The sequence below is a fragment of the Lampetra fluviatilis genome, chromosome 7 (assembly GCF_964198595.1).
Source record: "Lampetra fluviatilis chromosome 7, kcLamFluv1.1, whole genome shotgun sequence".
NCBI classification, from domain to species: Eukaryota; Metazoa; Chordata; class Hyperoartia; order Petromyzontiformes; family Petromyzontidae; genus Lampetra; species Lampetra fluviatilis.
The window spans coordinates 14,098,637-14,125,095 of record NC_136281.1 but is presented as its reverse complement, the minus strand read 5'-3'; the positions used below and the strand labels follow the sequence as shown (position 1 = coordinate 14,125,095).

Below are 26,459 nucleotides of genomic sequence, written 5' to 3'. Positions count from 1 at the left end.
GAAAGGCTGTATAAAAACCTCATTGCCACGTCGGTGTGTGTGTGTGCACGAGTTATCCGCATCACTTAAATGACGGATATGAAGAAGACTAAAGACTTAACTGTTGAAGCGGCCGAGGCTAAAGTGGACAGTGACATGGTCAGGACTGTCACCAGCCCAAAGGGTGAGGGTGATACTCCTGCGGGTAAGGATACAAGTGGAGAATGAACGTGGTTTCCAAGGAAGCAGGCACTGGAAAATCTGTGGCCGGGAGTTATTGTGTGAAGAACGGGAGTGGTATTATTATTATAGACTTGTTGCACTTATACTGTGAGCACTTCCATCGCAAAGCAGCAAGAGATTTCTGCATCCTTATTGGTGATTTATTGTTGCTAAAGTGGGTTGCTACCCACTGTAAATGCTTGGTAATGGGCTGCTATCTGAAATAAATACTTCATATGGTTAAAGAAACTTGTTTCACATGTCTTTGTTAAGTACATATGTAGTATATGCGCCCCATGCTTTATTTTCATGATTGTGCCCTTTTTATACAGTTCCGTTTTGCAAATGTTTACCGCTGTCAGCTTACTGACCTCAGTACTTTAGTAACAATTCTGTGTACAACTTTGTACTGCTACGGCTTAGTAGCAGTAATGGATATAGTATGTGGCTAATAACTTGATTGTAGGAGTTGATTATTTTCTGTCATGTTAATCTGTACTGGAACAACAGTAGCATGTGTGGGTGTACCTTTAGCGGCTGCCTGTTTAAAGATTAATCCCTGCAGATGCACCGTTGGAATTCCCGTTCAGGTTGGGTAAGAAGCAATCAAAAGTCATGCATTGCAGCACAAGTGCCCTGGGTTGCACATTAAACTTAGTTTATAAGGACATGTGTATTATAACTATAGTGATTTGTGGACTGAATGTCTGATCAGCATGCTCACTGTGTGGCTCATGAGCCATTAAGTACATCTGGGAGACCACTGTTCCCTTATTTTCCGGCTGTGTACGCACTTACTAAAGCAGGCTACTTGCCTGTTTTTTAATTGTAAGGTATTGATCGTAGAATTTACAACAGGCAACAAATATAGGTCATCGTTTTTTTGTAAGCTAGGCATACTTGCATTTTATATTATAATTTACAACTGCAAACGAATATGTTTATCAAGAGCTCGGCAGTGAATTCCATCGGCACGTGAGTTAGGTGCAATGAACAATACATTGATGTGTAAATGGCCTGTACAAGTGTGCACCGTCCGTCACACATGCCCACTGCTGTTGGATCTACAGACTGCAGTGGTGGCGCGTCCATGGCCGTTGAGACCAGCTCGGTGGAAGATTCTGGTGCAGCGAGCGGGACCTTGCCGGGCAAGAGACAGCCCCCGGGAGGCGCCGGCATCGTTGGCACGGAGCCGTCGGACGGGGAGGATGGGAGTTCTATGCTGGAAGAGGGGGAGGTGGCATGGGCCGAGGAGCTGGCCTACCACTGTCACAGCTGCCAGAAGTGGACTGTGGCGAGTAAGCAGTGCTCTTTTTAAATCCTTTATATTAAGTTCGCTTGCTTGCTTAGGACCGTGCAAATCTTTCGGTCGTTTTTTAACCCACTTCCCGTGATCCAATCGAGCTGACCTTTTGCACACAGACTCGTGCGTGACAATGCATTTTCGTGAAAAAAAATGTTCCAAATTTTTTTTAAATATTTAATTACCAATTGTTTAATGCTGCCAGACAATCATCTGACCCATAGGTGGCAGCCATCTCAAGCCAAAGGACGAGAGGACTCTAGCCGCCCCGATGCCACGCATATAAAGGATTTATAGTGAAAAACCTTGTTTTTACGAGTTTATTCATCAGCAAAGCAGCTCCAATACCCTGTTAAAATTAATGCAACGTCATTGTTGTCAGTTTGTAACGTCCCAGGGCTGGGTAAAGGCCTCGCCAAATTTTCTCCATACGTTTCTGTTTTTAGTCGTCCATTAGTGGCCTCCGAATGCTTTAAAGTTATCTCGCCAACTCTTCCGCTGTCTATTCCTCTGCTTCTTTTGCCTTCTGCATAGTTGGACATAGACATTTTATTTTAGCTGGTAGAACTCCGATGAGCGATAAAGTTCTTTTTCACAGGCGTCTAGCTCTAGTTTATTTTGTACATCTTTGTTCAGTTCTCACATGGCCTGCGACTACCCACTTGATTTCTTTTGCATCACTAATGTAATATTAACATGTTAATGTTTACTTGTTATTATTTCTTCATATTCTTCTTTTAAGATTTTGTACATTGTTCATATTGACTTAAAGCATGTTCACTGTGGTGCTTTGTTTGACTCGCATCATCCTTGAAAATGAGACTGTCTTAATGGGGTTATACCCGGTTGTAAAATATATTACTGCAATTGCAACAACAAAAAATGAATTACAGAATTAAACTGCTTCTTTTTACTTGAGGCACAGATGCTGCCACAGTTTTATTTTTAATTTAATAAATCAATGTTAATGTTTGTGCTTTTGTGGATTTCCATTGGCCTTTAAGGATATGCAGTTTTTCATGTACTGCATTGTCTTCTTTTGGCCGTGGCCCTGTTTGGCCCCAAGGCAGAGTCGGATGAGGCCAGAGTTTCAGGATTTGGCTCTGGCTCAGCTTGACAAATAGTCCGTGGCAAGTTGTGGCTCAGATGTGCCAGTGGTAAAGCGGTATAATAAACTGCATCTCGATAGATTATTGTTCAAGTGGAAAACATGTTTTGGTCAATAATTTGATCCTGTTTAGACATTGATGTCGACAAAAAGTTTTTAAAAAATAATTAAAATATTTAAATTAACCGTGTTTATTTCCTTGCCTGGCTCAGGTCAGCTGAAAGGTGATCCACCCAGTCACCTGAAGGGAGACAACTTCTTCAAGTTCTGCTGTGTTGACTGCTCGCCAGATGGACGAGAGACCTTTGAGAGAATGAAACTGACCTGGCAACAGGTACCTCTAATCCGGCACGTGACAAGTCACATCAGAGGCAGAGTTATTCATTCACATAGAGGTCATCATTTGGACATAACACTCACTTAGACAAGTAGCGGGGTGCAAGCACATATCAGTACAGTAAGTAGGTCGCTGATTGATATCATGATTTTTTATTACCATTGTGTATGATGCAGTTTATTTCATGTAAATACACACGTTGTTTTATGGGTACTTTTTTCCTATATGGCACGTGGATCATTGAACAAGTACAAATCGGAATCGTCAACAACTTTTAAGTAAATTGGTTTCGGGCAGGACACTTTACGAGATGGGATGATGGCTGATGGACGAGACTGTTGACCAAATGGCAGCTTTAAAGCGAGAACGCGTCCGACAGGACAGCTGTTGCAAAGAGGCATTGATGGCAGATAACTCTGTTAATCAGCATTGCACACACATGGCTGATGATGATGGTGGTAACACGTGTGTGTAACATGTTTCGTAGGTTGTGATGCTGGCTATGTACAATCTGTCACTGGAAGGTAGTGGCCGTCAAGGCTTCTTCCGTTGGAAGGAAGACATCTGTGCGATCATCGACAAGTACTGGACCCTTCTTCTGGGAAACAGGTTAGTCCACAACTGGTGGTTCACAAAGCATCCGATGTGACCCAGCAGAAATGCATGGAAGATGCTACTCCAATGGAATAAGGAAGATGAGATTTTGTAACATTAAACCAATGTCTGTCTTGTATTTGATAGTTATGTTTGTACTAGCGTCAAATCATGTAGCATAACTCGCCATTATAATCACAGTATAATTCATTAAACAAAAAGTATAACAAATAATATAAACACCTAGTACTACCGGATAGGCTTCGATCTGAGTACTTGCCTTCTTGCCAGTCTCAAATCAACTTAGCTTGTAAGATTATCTGAGTGCTTGCCAGGCTCACAACTGCTGAGCTTCTAAGATTGTGTGATTTTGGGCACAGTTACAGAGGGATTTGGTTGCCAGAGACAGTGATGAAGATAAGGATGATCTTATAGTTCCATTATTACTACTCTTGTGGGAGTTGTCATGGTGCTTTTTCATAGTTCGTCTGCTGCTTGGATGCAAATCATGATGCTTCATATTATTTATAAAGTAATATATGTCTTTAATGACTATTGGTTATGGCTTGTTGGAAGCTTCCTGCTTGTCAGGGGGGGGGGGCGGCCAGTGTCTTTCAAGCAATCGACCACAAAATCGTGTTCGCCAAACAATTCTTAGTCGACCGATCGGCTTTTTTCGGCGGATCGTCTCGGGCGTCCGCTGCCGCGTGTGCGACAGGAAGAAGACGAGCACGTGGTGGAGCACGGTGGCCGGCTGCCTCTCGGTCGGCTCGCCCATGCACTTCCGCTCGGGGGCGCAGCAGTTCGGCGAGCCGGGATGGTGGAAGCTGGCGCGCACCAAGCCTCCCTCGCTCCGGCCAGAACTGGAGAGCGTCCCCGCGCCTGGCGGGCAGCGTGGCCGAGGTCAGATCATGCTCCTGATGTTGTGGAGTGACTCATGCAGCCAGCTATGGCTGCAGAGTTTGGTAGTACATGTTGTTTACGTAGTTTATTGTGAAAATTCGGTCTCAGTTCCTGTGACCACTGTTTCATTGCTTTTATGGCTTTATTTTGGTGATTGTCGACAAGTTTTTTGGTTTGGCCATGTTTGTTTGTTGTAGTACAGAGTTAGACTGATGGTCTTAATCTAAGTTGTCTTGTGGTTGTTGTTGTTGTTTGACTTGCATCCCACTGGGATTTTTGCACGCAGTGTTGGTGTACGGTGCTTTTTCTGCAATATTTTGCTGTCTTTTCTTGGATTTTCTGTTTGCACTTAGTCACATATTCACTTTAAGATGTTTTCTTGTTCATGTTTTTGTTTTTTGTTTGTTGCGGTTGCACCCGATTCAAGAGCCGAATGGCTCACGGGGCTATACCTAATAAATGAACTTTGAAGATCAGATTGGTGCTGGGGAGTGGGTGGTGGTGGTGGGCGGTGATCCGTTACGGGAGTTTGAGAAAGGAGAGAAAAGGAGCACCCTGAATAGGCTGTGTGAGCTGTTTTGTGAAGCGTATTGTACGGTGTGGAGAGTGTGTGATTGTATTTGTGTGACATGTAACAAGGAGTATGATACACATCTTTTATGTATGTATGTTGAACTTCTTTCACACCCTACGTAGTCGACCGTGCTAATCGGAGGTGCGGGAGAAGGGCAAGGGCTTTTGAACCATATTTGTGAGATAGTGCTAAAGTATGCATTGCTGTTGAATTGCCACCAGGAATGTTAAGGTTTTGGTTATTGCTCAGATCTGATAAGCCTGTTAATAGAAATGTTTTGTAGGCGTGGGGCATGCTTTAGAGTTCAGTGGGACAGACATCACCTCTTTATTAAAGACTACAACCCAATATCCTGGCCATGAGAGCCAGCATTAAAACAAATTCCATCAAATGACATTTGATTAAAAAAACATCACCCAATGTGTTCTTAAAATGAATGAATGTAAATATTGCTGGCCATTAGTAGGCATGTAATGTAATGATTCCAACCCCCCCAGTAATTTGAATAATTATCAAGATTCTTGGTCGCAATAATTTTGTCTTGGTTTTTACTTTATCAATTATACTTTTCTCCTATTGTTTTTTCTGGTTCAATACTTTTCTTTATTGTGCTTAATGTATCATAAGCATAACAATTACATGTTCATGTAATTATCCATAAATAATACAATCTCACAAACACGATCCTACACATGTATTGCGAGCATAAGAAATATTATTAATCGATTAATGTATGCATTGTTTACACGCCTGCCGCATAAAGATGTCACATTGCCCACCCTTATCATTTCGAGACCCAGGTGCTAGCAAGCAGAGCGCGGAGCCGGCGGCACGCGTGGACAGCCTGCGCAAGCGTTCGGCTCGCAACGCCGTCGAGTCGGCCATGGAGCTCAAGGAGAAGCGACTGCGCACTACCGAGGCCAAGGACATGCGACGGGCCCAGCGCGAGGGTGCCGTCTCCCCGACCTCCATCCCGCCGGCCCGCGCCACCCCACGCTCCCGACGTGCCGGCGGCTCGGCCGTTTCCTCCGAGGGTGGAGGCGGCGTCGGCGGCGGTGGCGGCGGCAGCGGCGGCGTTGCCACCGTGGGTTTGGAGCGCGGCGAGGTTCTGGACCACTCTTCGCTCCTCTCGTGCGACAGCGCCGGGGTCGGCGGTGGGGGCAGCAGCACGACGCCGTTCGGCAGCCCAGCGCCATCCCCGGGGCCAGAGCTGTCATCGTCGTCGGCGCCGGGCACGCCCCGCTCGCACGCGGCGACGCCGAGCCTCTTCTCGGCGGCCGACCTCGTGCCAGACGTGATGCCCCCACAGGCGCTACTGCACGGTGAGGTTAAGGCGACCAACAGAGATCGATTTTTTCGAAACTACCTAAGGGAGGGGATGTAGTCCTGAAACGTTAAGCTTTTTAAATAGGCTCCTACGTAAATGGTATTTTTGAAAAAAAATCTAAGGAATTATTTGTTAAATATGAAATACTATAATTCGGGGTCTCAAGCGGGGCGATAGCTTCTCCCCTTGCATCTGCCACTGTTACCAAACGTCCTGGTATTGACCAGGACAGTTCTGGTGGTTTCAGAAAGGGTGTCATCCTTGAGTTGTCTTTACTCCATTCTCTGTCTCCTTCACTGTTGTAATTCGTTGTACTTTTCATATGTTTATATTATTGCTTTTGTCTCCTGACTTCTCACAAAATATACTTGAAACTTGTCAGTCAACTGCTGAATGAGGGCCTCTCCCCATACTTCCCCACACTGGACAAACATGCCTTACGGATAGTCGTCAACAGTCATTATATGCGATACCATTTATTTGTCTTTGGAATCATCCATTTCGCTGGAAGTTCTTTCATAAGCACTTCTGCGGCCGTCTGGAATGCTCTTTCTTCCGATATTAGGAAGCCACTGAAGCTTTGCACTTTTAAATCCAGATTGAAAACTGCTTGATGTGTTTAGTTTGTTGTCTTTCCCCCCACAACTCCGATTATCACGGTTGACTACGTATAGTGCGGAAGAAGTTCAACACGCATACACACGAAAAGAGCTGTGGCGTCAATACAGCGCGGTGTCTCGTAACGCCCGACTGTGTGGCCGGTTCTCGCTTTGTGCAGGGGACGACGAGGACATGGAGCTGGACGCCGTCATCGACCCGGGCGTGGAGTTCGTTCCCACCGTGAAGCCCGTGGCGCTGCGCCTCGCCGAGGAGGGTGGAGCCGCCAGGGTGGAGCGCGTGCGTGAGCCCGAGCTGGAGCCCAAGACAGAGGTGGAGGCCGAGGAGGAGGAGGAGGACGCAGCGGTGGCGGCGGTGGGGGGGAAGCCGCACGGAGACGCTCCGGCGGCCGTCGCCGTGGCGCGCGCAAGGGAGCACACCAAGGTGGAGCGCGAGGATGAACCCGCACCCGCTCCCAGGTTCGTGCGGATTCTCCGCGCAGGTTTTGTTCACTGTCAGTGCTCGCGGGATGCTGCCCCCGTGGCGCTGCGGTCGGCATGCTGGGCTTCAGAGGTCGTTGTTTTTCATCAGCCGGCGTGGCAGTTGAAACAATGGGCGATTTAAGAAAAAATCTGCCCCCCCACTCCTGTCTATCTAGCAGTATAAATGATAAATGGGTGCACCACAGTTAGTCGATCGGCAGGTCATGTGTATTGGGGTAAACATTTAAGTACTTTCACCTCAGGATGTCAAGAGTAGACCATATACCCTCTAGAGGGGCTCTAGTGTTGCGTCAAGTAGTCAAGTGAGTAAGAAAGCAATTGCAGGGCTGCACCTCTACCTTTTTAACTTTTTAGATTTGGAGGTGATGATTCGTTCCCCTTTGCAATAAAGTTAATTGTGGAGATTCGTTGTCACTGCTTGATTTGAGGATCTATTCTTGTTGTCAAATTTGTGCCATCTCGTTAGCATGTCATTTACTATTTCGTTTTCCAAATGTTAGTCTAACAGTATAATTAGCATGAAATCTGCATGAATCTTAAGGAAATGTATCATATGCGATGGATGTATCACCTGGGTCATAGCACAGTACACTAACCATTGTGACGCTGCTCCACAATGAGATTCAAACGTCAAGCCTTGGAGCTATGCTTCCCATTCATACTTGGCCCACTCCGGTTGGCATGTGTCCGCCATAGACAGCGAACGTCCTGGTAGCTAGCGATTCTGTGAAAATGAGCGCCTGCCGTCTGTGCGTGGCAGAATGATTTCGCTGAGCCTGTACGAGGAGAAGCTTCTGCTGCGCAGCCTCACCGGCTTCCCACGCGCACTGGCCGCGAGCTCGGAGGCGCGTCGCCTGCGGCGCAAGCTGCTCGTGCGCCAGGCCAAGCGGGAGCGCGGGCTGCCGCTCTTCGACCTGGACCGCGCCGTCGAGAGGGCGCTGGCGCTTGTGCTGACGGGCGACGGGCGCGAGGAGGCCCCGAGCTGCCAGGAGGTGGCGCTCTCTGCCGCCGGCCTGCACGTCTACCGCACGACAAGCAGCGACTTCCGCGTGCTCGATCGCTACCAGGTGACGGGGCCGCGCTCGCAGTGGTGCCCAGCGCGCCGCACGCTGGTACCGGAGGTTTATGTGGAGAAAGAATCGCTGGCCTCCACTGCAGAGAGCTCTAGAGAGTCCCTCTAGAGGTACTGTGTACGGCATACTCATCCACTTGGGCCAGACGCCTTGGTAGAGGTGGGAGTACCCACACCTTACTCCACTGCATGTGACCTCCTGATCGACTAAGAATACCCATTTGTACTGCACGGGTGGAAATCTGCCCATTGTTTCAAAAGCCGTACCGAAGGCATCGAAAGGCGATTTTTGGATTGCAAGTCTGGTGTAGGTGTGCCAAGCATTATAGCACAGCAGCTTCCATGATACATTGCCTGTGACCGAATCACCTAGAAGATCTGGACCCTGGAAAGTCCTTGGATGGACGACCACCATGCATACACACATGTTGAAGGCTGGTGCGGGGCTACGTTGTAGGTGGACGGTGAAGGGGAGTGTAGCAAAATCAATTGTTGTGCTGTACTGTGCTCCCATATCTATGCTTCAAACCGGCACTGCCCGGCATGGTGAATTATGGTCAAATTATATTCTTGGTTCTTTCGGTAAAGTCACGTAGAAGGGAAATAATAAAATAATAAAAATTAACCCACTCATCCAGCAGTAAATTGACAAAGGGTTGTTCATGTACTTAAATTGCCAGGAATGGGTGGATGGTCTGGTGAAAAATAGGTATTTATGAACTATTACAAAGTGCAGGGTTTTAAAAGTAAAATTGTGCAATGGTGCATACATAATGAAAAATATCGATATCCAACAGGTTCAATGGATGCATAATTACTTAATGGCTTGTTTCAGAAATGTAGACCATTGCATTGTGGTCATGGCCAACGAATGGAAGCTCAAGTAATTGTAATGAATAGAGCTGGAAAAAATTCCTCAAATATTTACATCCCTCCATATTTCGATGACAGATGATTGACGACGCTGTTGGGGATTTGGATTTCCACTTGTCCACCCGAGGCTGCGTGGAGCGCTCACCGATTTTCTTTTTTGTTGTCGTTTTTGTTGCTTCGCCACTCGTTCACTTCTTACCGCAGACAAGTTTCCCGGCGCTGCAGGTGTGGAGGCAGGAGCCCACGCACTTCCTGCAGCGTCTCGTTGGCAGCGGCGACGCTTTCCTGAATCGCAGCATCATCAGCCCTTACACGTCACGTGTGCTCAAACCATACATCAGGTACGTACGTACGTGTCTCTCCTTGCTCTTGTCAAACCAGGTCACTCTCGCAATTCAGGCCATCCTAGTCTCATTTGAATTTTTACCTGATTTACTTTAACTTGTCTGTTAAAGTTGACCAATGTGCACTACTGCGCACTATATCATGATACCGCAACTTTGATTAGTACGGTTGGCTACTTACGGTGCAAGGAAATTCAACATAGACACATACATGCCAGGAACTATCAACATAATAGCTTTGTGTGAGCTGATGCACGATCACTGCCATTTCGTAGTTCCACTGATAATATAATCGAGTGCCTCCCCCACATCAGTGCAGGTCGTGAAGGTGAATTTACCATACTTCTACATGCTGGTCAAAGCAGCTTTGTGAAGGCAGGGAGCATAGATGTGGAAACATAAGTGCAGAACAATGCATTTTGGCCCCAATGGCCTGTACTGCCGACCACAATATCGCAAGGCCTATAACAACCTGTGTGTGATCACCCATCCAAGCACTCTGGCCAGGCTCAAGCCTGCTGAGCTTCCAAGACTGGTACGTGATCGGGTGGATTCTGGGCGATTTGGTCACAAGCTTGCGTCAACTCTCGTGAAATAAATATACGTCACAGATAAAAGGTCACACCTATCCACTGCTGCTGTGGGATTGAGCGCGAAGGCTTGCTTGAACATTGAGATTTCTTCACTCGTTGTTGGACCAGGCGAGACATTGAGTCGAAGCCCCTCAAGGTGAAGCTCCTGGCAGAGATCAGGGCGTTCGCTCATCGTCACGACCCCACGTGGACCCCTGAGCCGGACGTCCCCATCGACTACTGCTACGTACGACCCAACCACATCCCCACCATCAACTCCATGTGCCGACAATTCTTCTGGCCTGGTACGCGATGCGTTCTGCGTCTGCATTGGTGCGGTAGATTGTTTTAAAACCCGTCCACGGTGACGTATGGAATATTGCTGGTGCGTTAAATGTGCTGAATTCAAGTCGATTCCATCTTAATCGAGTACCTGGTGTGGTGTGGTGTGTAAACATCAACACTGGGGGGGAGACAAAGACGGGCAGGCGTGGTGTTGACCACACCCCCCACCCCATTGTTCGCCATGCAGACATTAGTCGGTGCTTGCTAACAGCACTGGGCCCCAACAGTGTGTAAGTTTATACGGGGGGGATGTTTGTGTTTGTGCGTATTCATTCGTGGGCCAGGCATAGACCTGTCGGAGTGCCTGCAGTACCCGGACTTCAGCGTTGTGGTCCTCTACAAGAAAGTGATCGTTGGGTTCGGCTTCATGGTTCCCGACGTCAAGTACAACGAGGCGTACGTGTCCTTCCTGCTGGTGCACCCAGAGTGGCGCGGCGCCGGCATCGGCACGTTCATGATCTACCACCTCATACAGGTTTGCGTGCGTCTTGAGCTCAGACCTGTGTGCCTCTTTACGAGCCCTGCGAGGCGATCCATTTCCGGGATCTGCGACATCGGTTTTGGGGTTGTTGATACGTACTTCGCCACACTGGTCGGTGAGCACGGGTTGGTGAAGAGGTGCCCAGCACCGGTCCAGATGTCACTCGCATTGATTTTAGCCCTGATCGGAAAGCAAGCTCTGGCATTCAGGTTTAGAGCGTAATGTGCTGAACCATCGACCTACATAAACCTCGCTAATTTATCAAGAAGGGCTCCTCATATTAAGCTTAGTTATTTTATGTGCTGTTAAATTGTTTAAATCTTATTACCATTGTTTTATGAGTTGCATTGTAAACGGTTTGTGTTATAACTATTGTTGTAATCTTACTTCTATGGTGAACACATTGAACTGGTAGATTCCAGCCAATACAAACGTCTATAGGAGGAGACATGCATGAGCAGCATCTCGCAATGCTGCAGTGCTTTTCATCTTGCACCTTTGTGTATGGGTTATCATCGAGTACTATCAGGCCAGCAAGAGAAACCTTAGATCCTTCCCTTTAGTCTATATGAAAGAAAAAGCTAAGCTTCATATTTAACATTTTGTAACTCACTTGCAATGGCTTTTGCATTGAAATACAAGACTATCTCAGCTTCTCCAAATTGTATTTGACGATAAAATGCATGAATTCCACATGGCTGACCTACTTTTGAAATCCTCTTATAAAGTGCTCCCACTTTCTTTAGTTAATTTAGTTGAAGTGTTTTTACTGCAGTGGTTTAAACATAGCATGGTGGTTACTTTTAAGACTTGATGTGCATTGTACGCTCCAGTGGGATTTTACAAAGTTACAACTGCAGTGCTTTGCTTTTTATATTTTGCAAAAATTACCTTCATTTCATGGTTAAACTGAAAACGCGTAAACATTAAACACGAAAGTGGCACTTTTAACTTAGCAGCTTACACCTCTAATCACCTATGGCTCGCTCGCAGGCACTACAGAGTACATTTTAAACAGTTAACGGAGCCAGAGTAATAGCAACAGTCCTAAACTTCAACCAGTCGCATTTAAATAATTAAACACGTTTCCCCTCTGGTCTTGCAGACATGCATGGGTAAGGACATCACCCTGCACGTATCGGCCAGCAACCCTGCCATGCTGCTGTACCAGCGGTTTGGCTTCAAGGCCGAGGAGTACATCCTGGACTTCTACGACAAGTACTACCCGCTGGACAGCAAAGAGTGCAAGCATGCCTTCCTGCTGCGCCTGCGCAGATGACCGCGCCGCTCGTCGTTTGTGTGCGAGGGTCGAATTTGTCTTTTGCGTGCAGCTTGGTGTGTGGCCCCCCTTTAGTATGTATGGAAGGTCAGTTTACTTGAGATGTGTATATAGTTTTCATAGACTCACACTTGTGTAGAATATGACTTTGTTATTTGCAAGTTTTTCTTTTATTTTACTTTGATGGGGTAATCTACATTGTCATTAGCCAAGAAATCATTGTAACGACGATGTTGAAAGTTCAAGGGCCATGCGTGTTAATTCGTGTACAGATTAGGCCACCATTTTCACTGCCCTGAAATGAATATACTTTTTTACTCCCATTGTTTTTGTCAATGTTGTCAATGTATATTCAACTTGCCAAATAAATTGTTTTATACCACAAATGTATGCATGAACCCAGACATTAACACACAAGTACATTGTACAAACAACATTAAGACATTAACGCGGTGAATTTTTCCCTCAATCATCAGATAATCTGTATTTCAAATTATACACAACACAGTACATCATGAGAGATTGTTTGGGGAGGCCTTTAGCAGTGGATTGATCATGGCTAATGATGACGACACACATTACAATAATTTTAAATAGATCGCAAAAAAAACACACTTTTGAAGTAATATATTATCTCTGGGTGTAACCCACTCCTTCTATGCCACAACTGAGTGGACTAAAAGACCTCTAAGGAGGCTTGCTTCATCGCAGAAGCTGGCTTGGCCTGGGTGAGCTTCTCCAGCAGACTTTGACCAAAGTGGCTGGCAAACAGGGTCACGAGGCAGTCATTCCCTCCAGCCACTGCCAGGTCCTGTGCTGTCATACCACGGTCATTTCTCTTCTTCAAGCTTGCATTGCACCTACACGGCATGGACAATGATGTAACCAAAGCAGTTGTGTTGTACATTTGTATAGCTTTTGTTTGCCTTTCAAACAATACGCTGTGTAAAATCCAATCTTAATTGTTGTTTACATATCAGGAGACACTTACGCCAGCAGTGCTTCCACACACTTCACGCCTTGAGCCCCCAACTCGACGGCCTCGTGCAACGCTGTGTTGTTAATTCTGATTTAAACGTAAACAAAAAAACAACAACGTCCATTGGCGGTCACGCAGAAAGCAGTATGACTACAATAGTAAAGTGTGAATGCTGAAGGTGCTGCAGTTGTGAAAGGAAAGAGGGCGGGTCATACAGGCCTGATGGTTGGTCCACGTTGGCCCCCGCCTGCACGAGGATGGAGATTGCGGTCGCGTGCCGGTTCATCGCGGCTAGGGTTAGAACCGGGCGCCCCTCAAAGCTCACCAAGTTGGGGTCTGCTCCCTGCAGTACGATCAAGCAAAACATCCGAAAAACGTAAGAAAAATACACCTTTACATCGCGTAGGTTTTCATAGTTGTGTTGTGATACCTGACGTTTGCATGTTCATGAAGAAGCTCTCGGCGTGTGGTATGAAACGCTGGACATAATGCCGAGTAGCACGTACAACCCAAAGACACGTCAGAAAGCAATACACTTCCACGTTTTAAAATGTTGACACAGTTGACACGACGACATTCTGATATTTTATCTGCTCTTTACATTCGTGTAAATTAATGTGATGGGGAAATCAATCTGTTTATCCGAAAAATAAATGTTGTTTAGTTATCTTGTGCTGATGAGTAATACGTATAATTAAAGTGTATGGTATCAGTGGCTCAGAGGTCAAAGTGCTGAGCTGGCACCAATACAGACTGCTGCTGGTGATTAAACCAGGTTCTCAAGTGCAGCGAGTTCATGGTTTCAGCCCGGTCACCAATGACTTCACAAACAACTTGCGTTATACAGGTAGTCCCCGAGTTACGATGGTAGTATCCGAGTTACGATTGTAGTCCCCGAGTTACGACGGTCCGACTTACGATATTTCGATCTTACGATGGCGATTCGACAAAATTTGCCATCAACAACCTAACATCGTTCAAGTATGCAGACGGACAGAATCTTGGTGAGTACAGTACAATATGATACGTTACGATACGTTCAATGCATGTATGATACGTAGCTTTAGCAATTTCATTTTAAGGTTGTCGCGATAAATTGCTCTGTTTTGCTAAATTATCACCATTCTTTAAGACTCCTGGGTAGGCTAGGCCATCTTCGACTTACGATATTTTCGACTTACGATGGGGTCGTCGTAACGCATCTCCATCGTAAGTAGTGTTTCTACATCTCGGAGAATCAAAGCTCAATTGAAGGGATGTCATGTAGTTCTACAATTTCATCTTCTGTGGGGCCATTCCGTAACATGAACGGTTGTACTGCTTTGCAAGAGATCCAAATGGATTATTTATCTCGTGACATGAGAGCACAAATCTGGATAAAATTTGAAGAGAAAAAGTTAAAAGGTGTGTTGCGTGTTTGATGGCTATCACCTGAAAGTGCTCCATTTAAAGTATCTTAACCCCCCATGGTTTCTTTAAATGGGATCTTGGGAGATAATCTGTGGGATGGGGTCACCTCATTGAGCAGCCGCTGAAGGAATTCGGCCTGACCCCGCCCTGAAGTTCCCACCTCTTCCAGGAGCTGTCTGTTCTCTGCCTACAGAAACGTCAGCAACAAATTATGTTAATAGGTCGCATGAGGCAGTAACGGTTTTGAATAGGTAGCTGGAGTTATCGGAAAGAGTAAACTCATGAAAACAGTTTTGCCATAAAGTATCTGTGTAGAGCCTTTCGTGAACTGAACCTTATGGCGGGACCCCGGGGTCCCGAATAAACGGAAGTCAAAATCGTAATTATTTTGATGATACAGTGAAACTGCTCTCTACTCTTCATTATTATTTGTGTCAACGTCAACTTACAACCCTCACTACAAAGGCAGAACCCTCACGTCACGTGATCTCCGTAACGCTATTGAGACATAGAAGTAAAAAGGATGTCATGATGAACAAGAGATTAACATTTAAATTAAATAGATCTGTGTCACCGTGGCCTTACAAATTGCACACGAATTGATGCAATGAATATCACGTCGCGGTCTGCTTTTTGCTTGCAAGTTTCAGATTTACTGAAATACACCCGTCTTTGGACGGGCAAAAGGCTAGTAATATAATGTTTATGCGAGAGCCGGGGGCTTATGGGACCCCGGGGTCCCGCCATAAGGTTCAACTGTTCAAGGGCTAAAAAGCACAACATAAGCTTCAATACTTTGTAATAGCAATGAGGGTTGCTTATCCCAGCAGTAAGGTACATATTGCATGCGACACAGTTTAATTATATATATGCAGCGATTTCATCTTGTGTAACTTACAGACATTGTGTCTTCTTTGAGAAGAACTTTCTTCTTTTTCTTAATGTTCCTCAGCTTCATATCACTGCCCACTGAGGCCTGGTCGCTCGCTGCAGTCAAAAGCAACAGAGCATACAACCAGCAATCCAGAATGGATAATTAAGAAATTGCAAGTTATACATTTGGTCATACAAATGTCACCAAAGCAATTCTATAAGCACAACGGCGAGTCTTGTTAATCTCAACGCTAATTCCTATATGTTTTCATTTTGAAGAAGTGACAAAGTCTTAATTATCTCAGTGACTTGTGCCATTGGCAGCCCACGTGATGCGCTTCTGCAGCCGTCTGGAATATTCTTCTGATATGAGGAAACCAATTGAACTATGCATTTTAAAATCGAGATTGAATACAAATTTTTTTATAACTGCTTTTTGTTTTTAGTTTGTTCTCACTCCCACGCACCTCCGATTAGTTCAGTTCATTTATTAGGATTTACCCTGTGAGCAATTCGGCTCTTGATTTGGGTTAAACCGCAACAAACAATAAAATTACAAGATACACCTAGCACGGTTGGCTACGTACGGTGCGGAAGAAGTTTAACACACATGTGATTGTATTATTTCCAATATTTTGGCATGCACAACGCGAAGAGTAGGACCCACCCAGGCTGGCTTGACTGCCATGAAGGCTGCCCCTCCGCTCTCCCAGGCTGTGGAAAGGCTGGCTGTTTTGTGAGATGCTGGCTGGCCTTATTGTCTCCATATTCGGCTAAGAGGAAACAGATCCACACAGATGAAGGACTGCTTTGAATCAGTGAAGACAACTACAGCACTTCAGTAATTATCTCGTTAAAATATGACCTCGTATACAGTTTATTTTGAATGTATATTCACTGGCAAATATTCATTTGACCAATATTTGTTTTTATGATTGTATACAAAATGTTGATTCACTCCATATTTTGGACAGGAGGCAAATTGCTGTTATTAGTTGAGTTTTAAAATCTAAGTTAAAAAGTTAAATGTACAAGGCAACTCCTATGACTAATTGGGAATGGGACGCAAGCGTAGGATTGATCACCCTGTCGCTGGCCACCTTTGGGGAGGGTGTATAGTATGAAAGGCCGAAACACCCTAGGAACCAAAGGGTCACTACTGACGATGCGCTCCCCAAATTTCACCAGGCTCACTGTTCATGAACTCTTGGAAGTGCTTGCATAAAGGATAGTAACATCTCATCCTGTGTTCTTTGGAATCTTTACTCATACATTTAAATCATTGCACATGCTCTGCAAATTCTAGTTCACCGAGTGATTGAGCAACAAAAGTGAGTAGTGCTTCTAGATTTGAAGCTTTCGTGACTGCAAGGAATCATATTCTTAGGTTTTTTCGGTAAAGTCACGTGGGTAAAACATCAAAATTAATTATTTTATTTTCATTAATTTTGATGTTCTACCTACGTGACTTTACCGAAAAAACCTACGAATATGAGTAGTGCTTACCTCATTGTCTCTTAGAACAAATTTTAGCGTCAAGTTTAATATGTCTCCCTCCTCTTGGACTGTGGCAGACATTATCTGCAGAAACACGTCGATTTTTTTAGTTGCTCCCATAGGGAGATACATAGTTGGTAGGATCATATATTATCCCTATCTTTTACATCCATACATTGCCTACAAAATTATGACGAACGGCAAACAAGAACTTGTGACCCTCTAGGTGTGACATGCAGAAAAAAATGTATGAATAGAACGTGCAGTTTTAAAACATTGTAAATATTCCCATTCATGCAATAGCAGTGCTGCATGTGAATATTACTAATATAGGAAAATGAAAAATACTTTCACAACCAGTGGATCTAAGTAATGTGGTTTGTCGCAAGTTGCTTAAGTCACACCAAACTATCCTTAGGATTGGTACAGTGTTAATGGCAAAGGTTCCAACAGCCAAACTAAAGCAAATGAATCAAGTCGCGACAAAATACCCCAAGCCACGCTGTGCCGTATTGTAATACAGCGTCAAATCCTGAAGAATTGTACAAAACCAAAGTGTATTGGTTACCAGTCAAGATTAGGAAATAATAACAAACCCCACATGAAGAAATGGAATGGACATGCTGTCGTATTGATGGGAGATGTATTTTCTCACCTTGCCCATCCGCGGCTCGCCAATGAGCGCCCGGAACTCCGTTGTGTTCTGTGTGTAGCTCCTCAGGTGAGCGCACACATGGTCAATCTGCTTCCTCCAATACCCTGCACAGCCATGCAAAAAACTCGTATACGGCCACACTTGCTAGTAGGCAAAACATTTCATAGCCATTGTACGTTGGCTAACACTTTACAGTCAGCAAAGAAAGACAAATGTGATACAATGAATACAAGCTATCCATTCTGCAAGTGTAAATGTTAAAATCACAATGCAAATTGGACTCATAATAACAATGATGATGGCAATGATAACTTGTATGACAGATGATGACCTTTGCCGGGGCTGACGGCGGTGATAGGAGGCCTGCGGTCACTCATGCGATCCTGCTGCACACGCTTGGTGGACACCTCCTGCACCTTCTGCTCCAGACCCCGACCCGAGGGGTAGAAAAGTCCCACTGTCTGCGTGGCCTGGTCGGCTGTCTGTAGGCCAAAGCTGGCACGTACCAGCGGCAGTGACACCATCTGCCAGCTCGCACGCAGAGGCTGCCGCCAAAAGCAGCACGGCACCCCCATGACAACAGCAGTGGGAGGTTTCCATGTATAAGGGAAAGGTGCAACTGCGATTGTTGTATCCACAAGCAGAAGCCCTAGAGGCCCACTAGAGTGTATTTTGGCCTACTATTCCACACTGGCCAGATTTAGTGGAAGAAGTGGGAGTAGCTATTCTCTACCCCACGATACGCCACCTGCCGATGAATTATATTTCTGCATTGACAAGAGATGGGGGAATGTAAGATATTGGGAAGAATCAGCCATTATTTAGTTGGCAGAGAGGCAGTCGGTCAAAGGCAGAATATCAACTTCACAAGGGCTAGGAAATTGACAGCATGGATGGCTGGGGGAAGGAAGGGCAGCACAGGAGAATTATCAACCTCCAGCTGAGTTGACAGTTGACTGGAGGGCTTTGAAAGAAAGCTTTAATGATGTGACTCCAATATAATGTAAAGGTGTATTGGGATCAGGGCCGGATTAAGGCATGAGATTTAGGGGCTACAGCCCAGGGGCCTCTGCCAGCTGGAAGGCCTCCAGAGATTAAGTGAAAAGTTATTTCATTTGTGAATGCAGAATTTTATTTGTTGTTAGCCTTGTAAAAATTAATAAAAATTTTCTTTAACTTTGTTTTCCTTTTGAAAATATTACTGGGGGCCTCACAGTACCTGTAGCCCAGGGGCCTACACAATCTTAATCTGGCCCTGATTGGGATGTAGAGATCTAGACACTGACATTTCCAAGTTTTTTTTTTACAAAATCAGAGCTTATGTTACAATTGTTACATCATATGCATATTAAAATATTTCCAAATGTTTAATTGGTAGTACATTTAAGTATTTAAAAGTAGCCTCTTAAAGATTATAGCCAAATATATTGGTGCCAAGAAATGATGAGTGCGCGGGACACAGATGGAATATTTATGGCAATGTATACCTCATTCAAAAAACCACCATGTCTTGATGTCACAGCATCCAAGCGGGCCGGTGGATCCAGGTAGGTACCACACGTACCACAGAATCGCGCCTCCGAGTGGCTGGTAGCTCCACACTTTGTGCAGGCTAAGTAACTCACTGGTGGGCTTGGCTAGAAATACACATACACGGACCATGCCAGACACCCACATTTATTCTGGCAAGAGATGGAGTAAATGGGAGCTGTATATTTTTTGTATCAATAATGAGTCAAACAAACACAAACACATCAGCTCGCCGATGTACGCATCAGCTTTCCGATGTGTTTTTGGCTTGTACCATGGCTTGTTCAGTGTGATGTCCGATGTTTTGTTCCATATACTGGGAGTGTCTTAAAGAGCAAAAACGTCAGACATGCCCAGCAATATGCGGTACAACCCAAAAAGAACATTGGAGAGCTGTATAGCACAACCGCAGAAATCTGTGGAACAAATGAATCGGGTTAATGCAATAGTCACCTATATGCTGCACATTCAGAAATATTTTGGTCAGTGACAGTAAAGCATTACCTTGGCCCCACACCAGTCACAGAAGCGTGCATCCGAGTTATTTAAACGCCCACACTTGGAGCAGTTCAGCAACCTCTTGTCAGTGGTCTGTGGGGGTGGTGCCACACTAATGGTGCTGAAAGCCTAAGACACAACACAGGTCATTTGTTTAATGAGTAGAGCAAACAATGACTGATCTTTTAAGTAATGACTGGCAAGCGTCAGAACAAATATAAAATGAACATTGTGATTTTACATTCTCAAGTCAAAGTATTCAGAGCGCAATCTGATGTGCGTATGAGTGGTGCTACCATGGGAGTCTCCGGAAGCCGGGTCTCACAGGTCACACAGTGCTTGACATTGGCTGGGTTTCCAGTCCCACAGGCCTTGCACAAGACCATATCCTAGCACGTGGACAGAAACCAGGTATATATGAGCTCTTAACCTCTTAATTTTTCATTGTGTCAATATACTATTGTAATCCCTTGAAGCCGACTTACAACTTTTATTTATGTCATTAATATTCTTTGGTTTTTTCGGTAAAGTCACGTAGGTAAAAAATTAATAAAAGTAAAATAAAACTCACGACGTTTCGGAGGCAACACAAGCTTCCGTCTTCAGGTGGAACCGTCACACCTGAAGACGGAAGCTTGTGCTGCCTCCGAAACGTCGTGATTTTTATTTTATTTTACTTTTATTAATTTTAAATTTTTACCTATGTGACTTTACCGAAAAAACCTAAGAATATGAATCCTTGCAGTCACAAAAGCTTCAAATCTATTTCATTAATATGCACACATGTACAGCTCTTTGCCAAGACACTGCTGGATGAGGGCCTCCTCACACCGTGTGGGTCGTGGGGGTAGTTGCACTATACTCCAACACACTGTTCAGTGCAGGTGGATGAAGTACTAGCCAAGCTCAAACCTGCTTAGCTTCTGAGATCTTAATGATTGGATGCATTACTGTTGTTTTGGTCATAGTTTCCACTTTCATTTCAAGAAAGCCAAAAGAGCCCACTGTTTGGCAGTTGCTATGGTCATGTAATAACGGCATATCAACTCAATGTGAATAAGGCCCTGTGCTGCTTTATTATGTCATGATTTATAACTTAGAAGATGAGCATTAGATGGCTACATATCTATTTGCAAAGAACAGTTGGCAAGCAGGACCTCTCCATAATACAGGTTTTTTTTTGGGTTAGATCGCGTAAATATAAATGTGTCGTAAACAGAACATGCCAATTTGTTAGCAGTACAGCACACCGGTGTGTTGGAGAGCAAATCCAAAACATTTACAATCTGACCTCTAGTCTGCACAACGTACACCCAACCCTACCGTGGCTACATGTTTGTGCATCAACAGACCTTGCTCGCTTGTGGCGGAGTCTTGCCAGGTATTGGCACCTCACACACAATGCAATTGGGTGTGTTCGTCGGCACCATTGACTTGCACGAGAGGCACAGGATCATCTATTGATACAAACACATAGTGTTACGCCCGGAGATGTAAAACAGACACGGAGGCACAACTCCAAATCCATTTTCTCACCGATAAAACATGTAAGCAGATTTGGATGTATTATTTCCACGCTCGTTAGCCGATCAAAGATCGGTAGCATCCTGAGCTGCGGTGTTTATATCTCAGGGGCCTCACTTTTTCTGCCTTAGGAGGCGGCTGGGATGGCCCTGGTACTGGTGGCAGAGTGCAGCCACACTCCTGACAGAAAAGAGCAAACGGGTCCGAGGGTCGGGCGGCCAGGCATTTTGGACACCTGGGGAAAATGGGGCAGCAATCTTAGTAACTGATATCAAAGTCATCAAAGGCATTTATTATCAAAGGCATATATTGAAAGCGTTTAAAAATACCTCAACGAGTATTGTAAATTATCACAAAAGGTGTGGTCATGAGTAATAAGCACAAGAAAGTGTGTAGGCAAAATTAAGATTATATCTACTTATACATGCCACTTACTGTGAAAAATGATATCACTTTTTGGATAGATGAAGACATGAAAAGAAAAGGAATAGCAAAAAGAAATGACAAAAAGTTAAAATATTTAAGGAAAGGAGCAAATCAAGATTACAAAGAATGCAATTTGAAAAAAAAAATTAAAGGTAACATTTCTGCATTTCTGTTTAGAGATTTCAACAGAATTGCTCATATGTTGGTGGACACGAAGTCATTACTTGAGATATTCCAGTTCCTTTTGGAGCCGCAGGGTCTGGGAACTAATGAGAGTCTTGGTGGGGCTGGTCGCATCCGACAACAGAGACTAAAGGCAGTGAGACAACAATGTAAACATTACTATTTGCTCAATCACTGTACTTATGCTTCATGCAATGATAAGATCATGTGTACACAAGAATTGGACTGAAAGCAAGCTTGTATCACTGCGTGGCTCCAAGATAATACATTTTAGTGAGGGAGGTGGCGGGTTAATGACTGCAACACCTGTGAACTGTGGGAGAACGGCAAGCCAGAGTCTCGGCCTGGGCTGATGGGTCCACCTTCCATGATGCGCTTGCCTGTTCTAGGCCTTTGTAGCCGACTCCCGTCAAGCGTCATCTCTGTAAATATAAACATGTATGTATGTTGAATTTATTTTGCACCGTACGTAGCCAACCGTGCTAACCGGAGGTGTGGGCGAAGGACAACAAACTAAAAATAGTTGTAAAGAAATTAGTTTTCAAACTAAATTTAAAAGTGTATAGCTCCAGTGGCTTCCTAATATTGGAAGAGCGTTCCAGACGGCCGCAGAAGCGCATCTGATAGCGCGCTATGCAATGGCCGTCTTTACATAATTGAGTTACTTGCAGCATTTGGCATTGTTTATTATATAAAAGTGTGTGGTCTATTCACAGCTAAAAACAAACCTTTCATTTTCTGGGTCGTGTCTCCCCAAGCTGATTTTTGTTCTTGGTTCACAACTTTGTTGATGACGTCCGTTGTTGTCTTGAATCCTTCCAATGTTTCCTAAGGAATATTGAAGAGTTACTTTTTTATTGCATTAAAAAAATTAAGGCAATGGATTTTCCCATGAGGAGGTCATGGTGAAACGAATCAAGTGTGTGCATGCTTCATTACTTGTTATGCTTATTTACCCAGGGAGGCCTCACAGAATCTCAAGACTTTTGGCAGGAGGATCCTGCCAAGTGTCTGCAGTCGGGGGTGATGTTGCCATGTGTAAACCTAATTGAGTAATTTGCAGCAATTTTTTCCAGTGGGATGTTTGGCCAATACCGTTACATTGATGTGTTTTTTTTAGCCGTGCGGAAAACAAAGGGGTAATTCCTGACTCGAAAATTAAGCCCAGGTCCTTTTTTGCTGTGAGGCACAAATGTTACCACTACACCATCCTGGTTCCCTCTGGTTCTACAGATGAGTGTGAATGAAAGCGTGCAAGGTCCAATCACGAAACATCAAACGCACAGTCTTGCCCAGATCCGCCTGGTATTCCAGCAGGAAGTTCTCCGCATTGTCTTCTGGGCCAGCGAGATGCTGCGGAGCGGCATACTCCACCAGGAACACTTTGGTCACCACGCCGCTCTCGCGCCCATCCCTGGCAATCGCGCAAAAGAAAGTAAAAATGAAACTCCTTCCTTACAGCGGAGCGACCGTTTGCAGATTTCGTACAGCAGCTCTGTATGGATTCATTCCGCAAGCAATTTATATGCCAAGTTATTCCTATTAACATAACTTTTGAATGCTTGGTGTTTAAAAAAAGGCAATATAAAAGAGTGTTTTTGAAATGCGAATCACACATTTTGCCAATATAGAGACATGTGCTTCAAAGCAGTGTTAATGATTAAAGACTAAATGTTCCCTCTGTAGTATACAAATAAAATTCACCACGGTTTGTATTTATCGAATGTCTCAATGCAACCACATCTCAAGAAGCTGTGAGTCGACAGTACCTGGTGACCGCCATAGCTTTGACGGTTCTCTTGCCCTCGTTGAGGGTGAATGGCCCTTTATATTTCATGGCGTTCATCTCATTGTGCCCTGGCTTCTTGAGTAGCTCTGGCTTGCTCCCATCCACTGAGAAGTAGATAAGTACCTCTGGCGTGTCTATAAAGAAAGTGTCGCATGTGCCACTTAACGATTGGAAAAGCACCGAGAAAATGTGCGGAACACTATCAAAAGTATGTAACATTAACATTTGGCACACGATCTTAAAAGTGCTGATGGCAGTCATTATAACAACCAATGGATATTAACTCAACAAAATCATGAGAGCTTAATAAAGAAGGCTGCGAGTGGGGCTCAAGATAAACATTAGTAAAACAAAGTCACGTCCAACAGATTTGGTGATAATAGAAATAAATTTAACACGTAGGCTTTCGCGACCAATATTATTCATAATATAGGTTTTTGGGTCAGATAAATAATGCGATCTGACCCAAAAACCTATATTATGAATAGAAATAAAATTGAATATGTCTTAGAGGGACACAAATGGAAATCACATCACAGTATGTAGATTACTTATGAAGGCAAACTGGAATATAAAAGGTTAAAATAAGTGGCAAGCTTTTGAAAAATGTAACTTAATATTGTAAAGCAATATACCAATGTGTCCAATAAGAGTCATTTAGAAAAAGGTTCTGCGATTGATTCTGAAAAAGACGAATGGGGATATCAACTACCACAATGCCTAGCCTTTGGCATTTTACTCAGTAGAAATTGACGCAGTAACCAAATATCTCAAAAACTGTGGGACTTTTCTTCACCTGAGGACGGCTGCTTGCGTTGTGGCCGAAACGTCGTGAGAATTGAATTTGATTGTTTTATTTTTATTATTTTATTATTTCCCTTCTACGTGACTTTACCGAAAGAACCAAGTAGAGAAAAAAACTGTGGGACTACAATAAATTGATGTAATTATGCGATGACATGGAACACCATGAGGTCACAACAGGAAGACCGTGCGATTCTCACCAGACTTGATGGCGATGTAAGTGTTGGAGTCAATAAAGGCCTTGGGTTTGTCCGGCCCAGGGAACCTCAAGGGGATGATGTGGGGCACGGAGATGGAGCCTGCCGTCATGATGGCGATCTACACACAACAGCTCACGGTCATAACAATGCATAACAACAGCACTCTGAAACAACATCAGCCATGATCAATCCACCGCTGGATGAAGACGTCCACAAGCTGTCAACACCTCTCCTTGTCTTGCAATCAAACAATCCATTGACCACCTTACACGTACGCAGATTTCATCGCTCCATCTCTGCGATCTGCCTACCTTTGTTAGTCTTCAAGGGCCGGCGCTGGAGTTGCTACGTCAATGCTATGGGGTGTTTTAATAGAATACTGTAATGTATATCGTTTACAATAATAGTCCATTGTGTGCCGCAATTGCCATAGCTCTGAAATGTAACGGGATTGCATAGATGGGAACAAAAATACGTCTCTGGACGATTTTAGAGCTTTCAAAATGTGTGAAACATGCCAGAGGGTTTAGGCAGATACAAAAAGCACGTTTCGATTGAGACGATTATCGAAGACCGCACAAACTGCCATTGCATATCGTTCCACAAATGTCATCATTTTACGTAAGTGCTTAGAAGAGCGTTGCGAATGCTCACAATGAAGAACAATGTTATTTCAACAGCACATTATTTATATATTTATCAAATCGCCGATAGATATAACGCCTCGGCACGCCGTCTTGTTCAACCAAGGAGGTTCGTTTAGTCGTACTCCACCGTTTTGGTGAACGGTAGGCGGCTAAATAGAGCAGACAATTAGCACCGCAGTGGTCACGGCTAACATCAGTGGCGAGTTGTAGCAGAATCGGGCTGCTGCTGCTGCTGCTCCATCGACCGATCCGCACAGACCAGCGTGGTGAAGTATGGTCAAAACTGGGCGACGCGGCGTGTGAGAGGACTCGACCCAGCAGTGGAATGACGAGCCGTGTTGCAGTCACTTCACATGCAATTGGCGATGAGCTAAATGCTCTAAATTATCTCTAAATGCTCTAAATGTTCTAAATGTTTGTAATTACCGCTGCCGTCGATCAACGCGGAGAGGCCCGCTCGCCGTTGCCAGGACGCCTGCCGAACGCCCCCACGTGGCAGCGGTGACGCGCGCTCCTATTGGCTGTTGCCCTACCTCCCCCCACAGGGGGAGGCGCACGAGTATACCGCGTTCTCATTGGCTGAGCGCGATTCCTTAACGATGTCGTTAAGGAATCGATTCGTATATTAGAATAACGAGCTCAGAGATGAGCTAAATGTGTGCATAGAAACTGGAATCGATTTGTCGCTTGTATCGTTTCCTGCATTCGATTAACGAGCGCGTAGATTCTTACTCGACCCTGTGCATGTCCAATCACTATGCACTCCTATCGTGTTTTTTTAAAAACATTGTTTTCGTTGTAACTGTCTCACCCGCACCTACTGGACATCTGTGACAAAAATAGCTTCATAGCTCATCGGATTTCTGCAAGGGTAAAAGGAATGAAAATTCAGATTCTCAAATTTCTCCCTACGCAACATGGCTACCTCGCCGCCGCCATCCCCACCCAGCATGGCTACCCCCCCCCGCTATCTCCACCCAACATGGCTACCCCCCCACCCAACATGGCTACCCCCCCAACACCACGCCATC

The 26,459-nt window shown here is 44.8% G+C and overlaps 2 protein-coding genes across 3 annotated transcripts; one reads left to right on the top strand and one right to left on the bottom strand.

The window, feature by feature from the left end:
* Positions 1-45: 45 nt before the first annotated feature.
* KAT14 (lysine acetyltransferase 14) lies at positions 46-12,729 on the top strand. Of its 2 annotated transcripts, XM_078858607.1 has the most exons (12): positions 46-184; positions 1,272-1,499; positions 2,825-2,946; positions 3,437-3,558; positions 4,262-4,446; positions 5,821-6,342; positions 7,126-7,423; positions 8,208-8,514; positions 9,597-9,733; positions 10,438-10,613; positions 10,938-11,128; positions 12,240-12,729. In XM_078858607.1, the coding sequence occupies exons 1-12, from the start codon at positions 70-72 to the stop codon at positions 12,411-12,413; spliced, it is 2,577 nt and encodes an 858-aa protein (XP_078714733.1). In that variant the 5' UTR covers positions 46-69; the 3' UTR covers positions 12,414-12,729. The 2 variants fall into 2 exon arrangements, with proteins under 2 accessions (XP_078714733.1, XP_078714734.1); XM_078858608.1 differs by lacking the exons at positions 10,938-11,128; positions 12,240-12,729 and having other exon boundaries at positions 9,597-9,741; positions 10,438-10,600.
* Positions 12,730-12,764: 35 nt separating this feature from the next.
* On the bottom strand, positions 12,765-25,938 carry DZANK1 (double zinc ribbon and ankyrin repeat domains 1). The gene is made up of 21 exons (XM_078858609.1): positions 25,855-25,938; positions 24,782-24,899; positions 23,758-23,911; positions 23,273-23,402; positions 22,717-22,816; positions 22,295-22,410; positions 22,030-22,115; positions 21,497-21,614; positions 21,208-21,312; positions 20,152-20,244; positions 19,862-19,984; positions 19,315-19,464; positions 18,159-18,372; positions 17,828-17,931; positions 17,182-17,256; positions 16,343-16,448; positions 15,701-15,789; positions 14,909-14,989; positions 13,608-13,735; positions 13,405-13,479; positions 12,765-13,273 (listed from the first exon to the last, which is right to left on the bottom strand). Exons 2-21 carry the CDS (start codon positions 24,888-24,890, stop codon positions 13,090-13,092), a joined length of 2,340 nt encoding a protein of 779 aa, XP_078714735.1. The 5' UTR covers positions 24,891-24,899; positions 25,855-25,938; the 3' UTR covers positions 12,765-13,089.
* Positions 25,939-26,459: the final 521 nt, after the last annotated feature.

Bases quoted from the DNA above. Each gene is read 5' to 3' on its own strand.
- DZANK1 (XM_078858609.1), bottom strand. From the start codon at position 24,890: ATGACGGCAGGCTCCATCTCCGTGCCCCACATCATCCCCTTGAGGTTC. The intron at 23,912-24,781 runs GTGAGAATCGCA...CTTTCTTTATAG, and splicing joins TTACATCGCCATCAAGTCTG to ACACGCCAGAGGTACTTATC. The intron at 20,245-21,207 runs GTCTGTTGATGC...TCCACGTGCTAG, and splicing joins CTCCGCCACAAGCGAGCAAG to GATATGGTCTTGTGCAAGGC.
- KAT14 (XM_078858607.1), top strand. From the start codon at position 70: ATGACGGATATGAAGAAGACTAAAGACTTAACTGTTGAAGCGGCCGAG. The intron at 2,947-3,436 runs GTACCTCTAATC...CATGTTTCGTAG, and splicing joins TGAAACTGACCTGGCAACAG to GTTGTGATGCTGGCTATGTA. The intron at 11,129-12,239 runs GTTTGCGTGCGT...CTGGTCTTGCAG, and splicing joins TGATCTACCACCTCATACAG to ACATGCATGGGTAAGGACAT.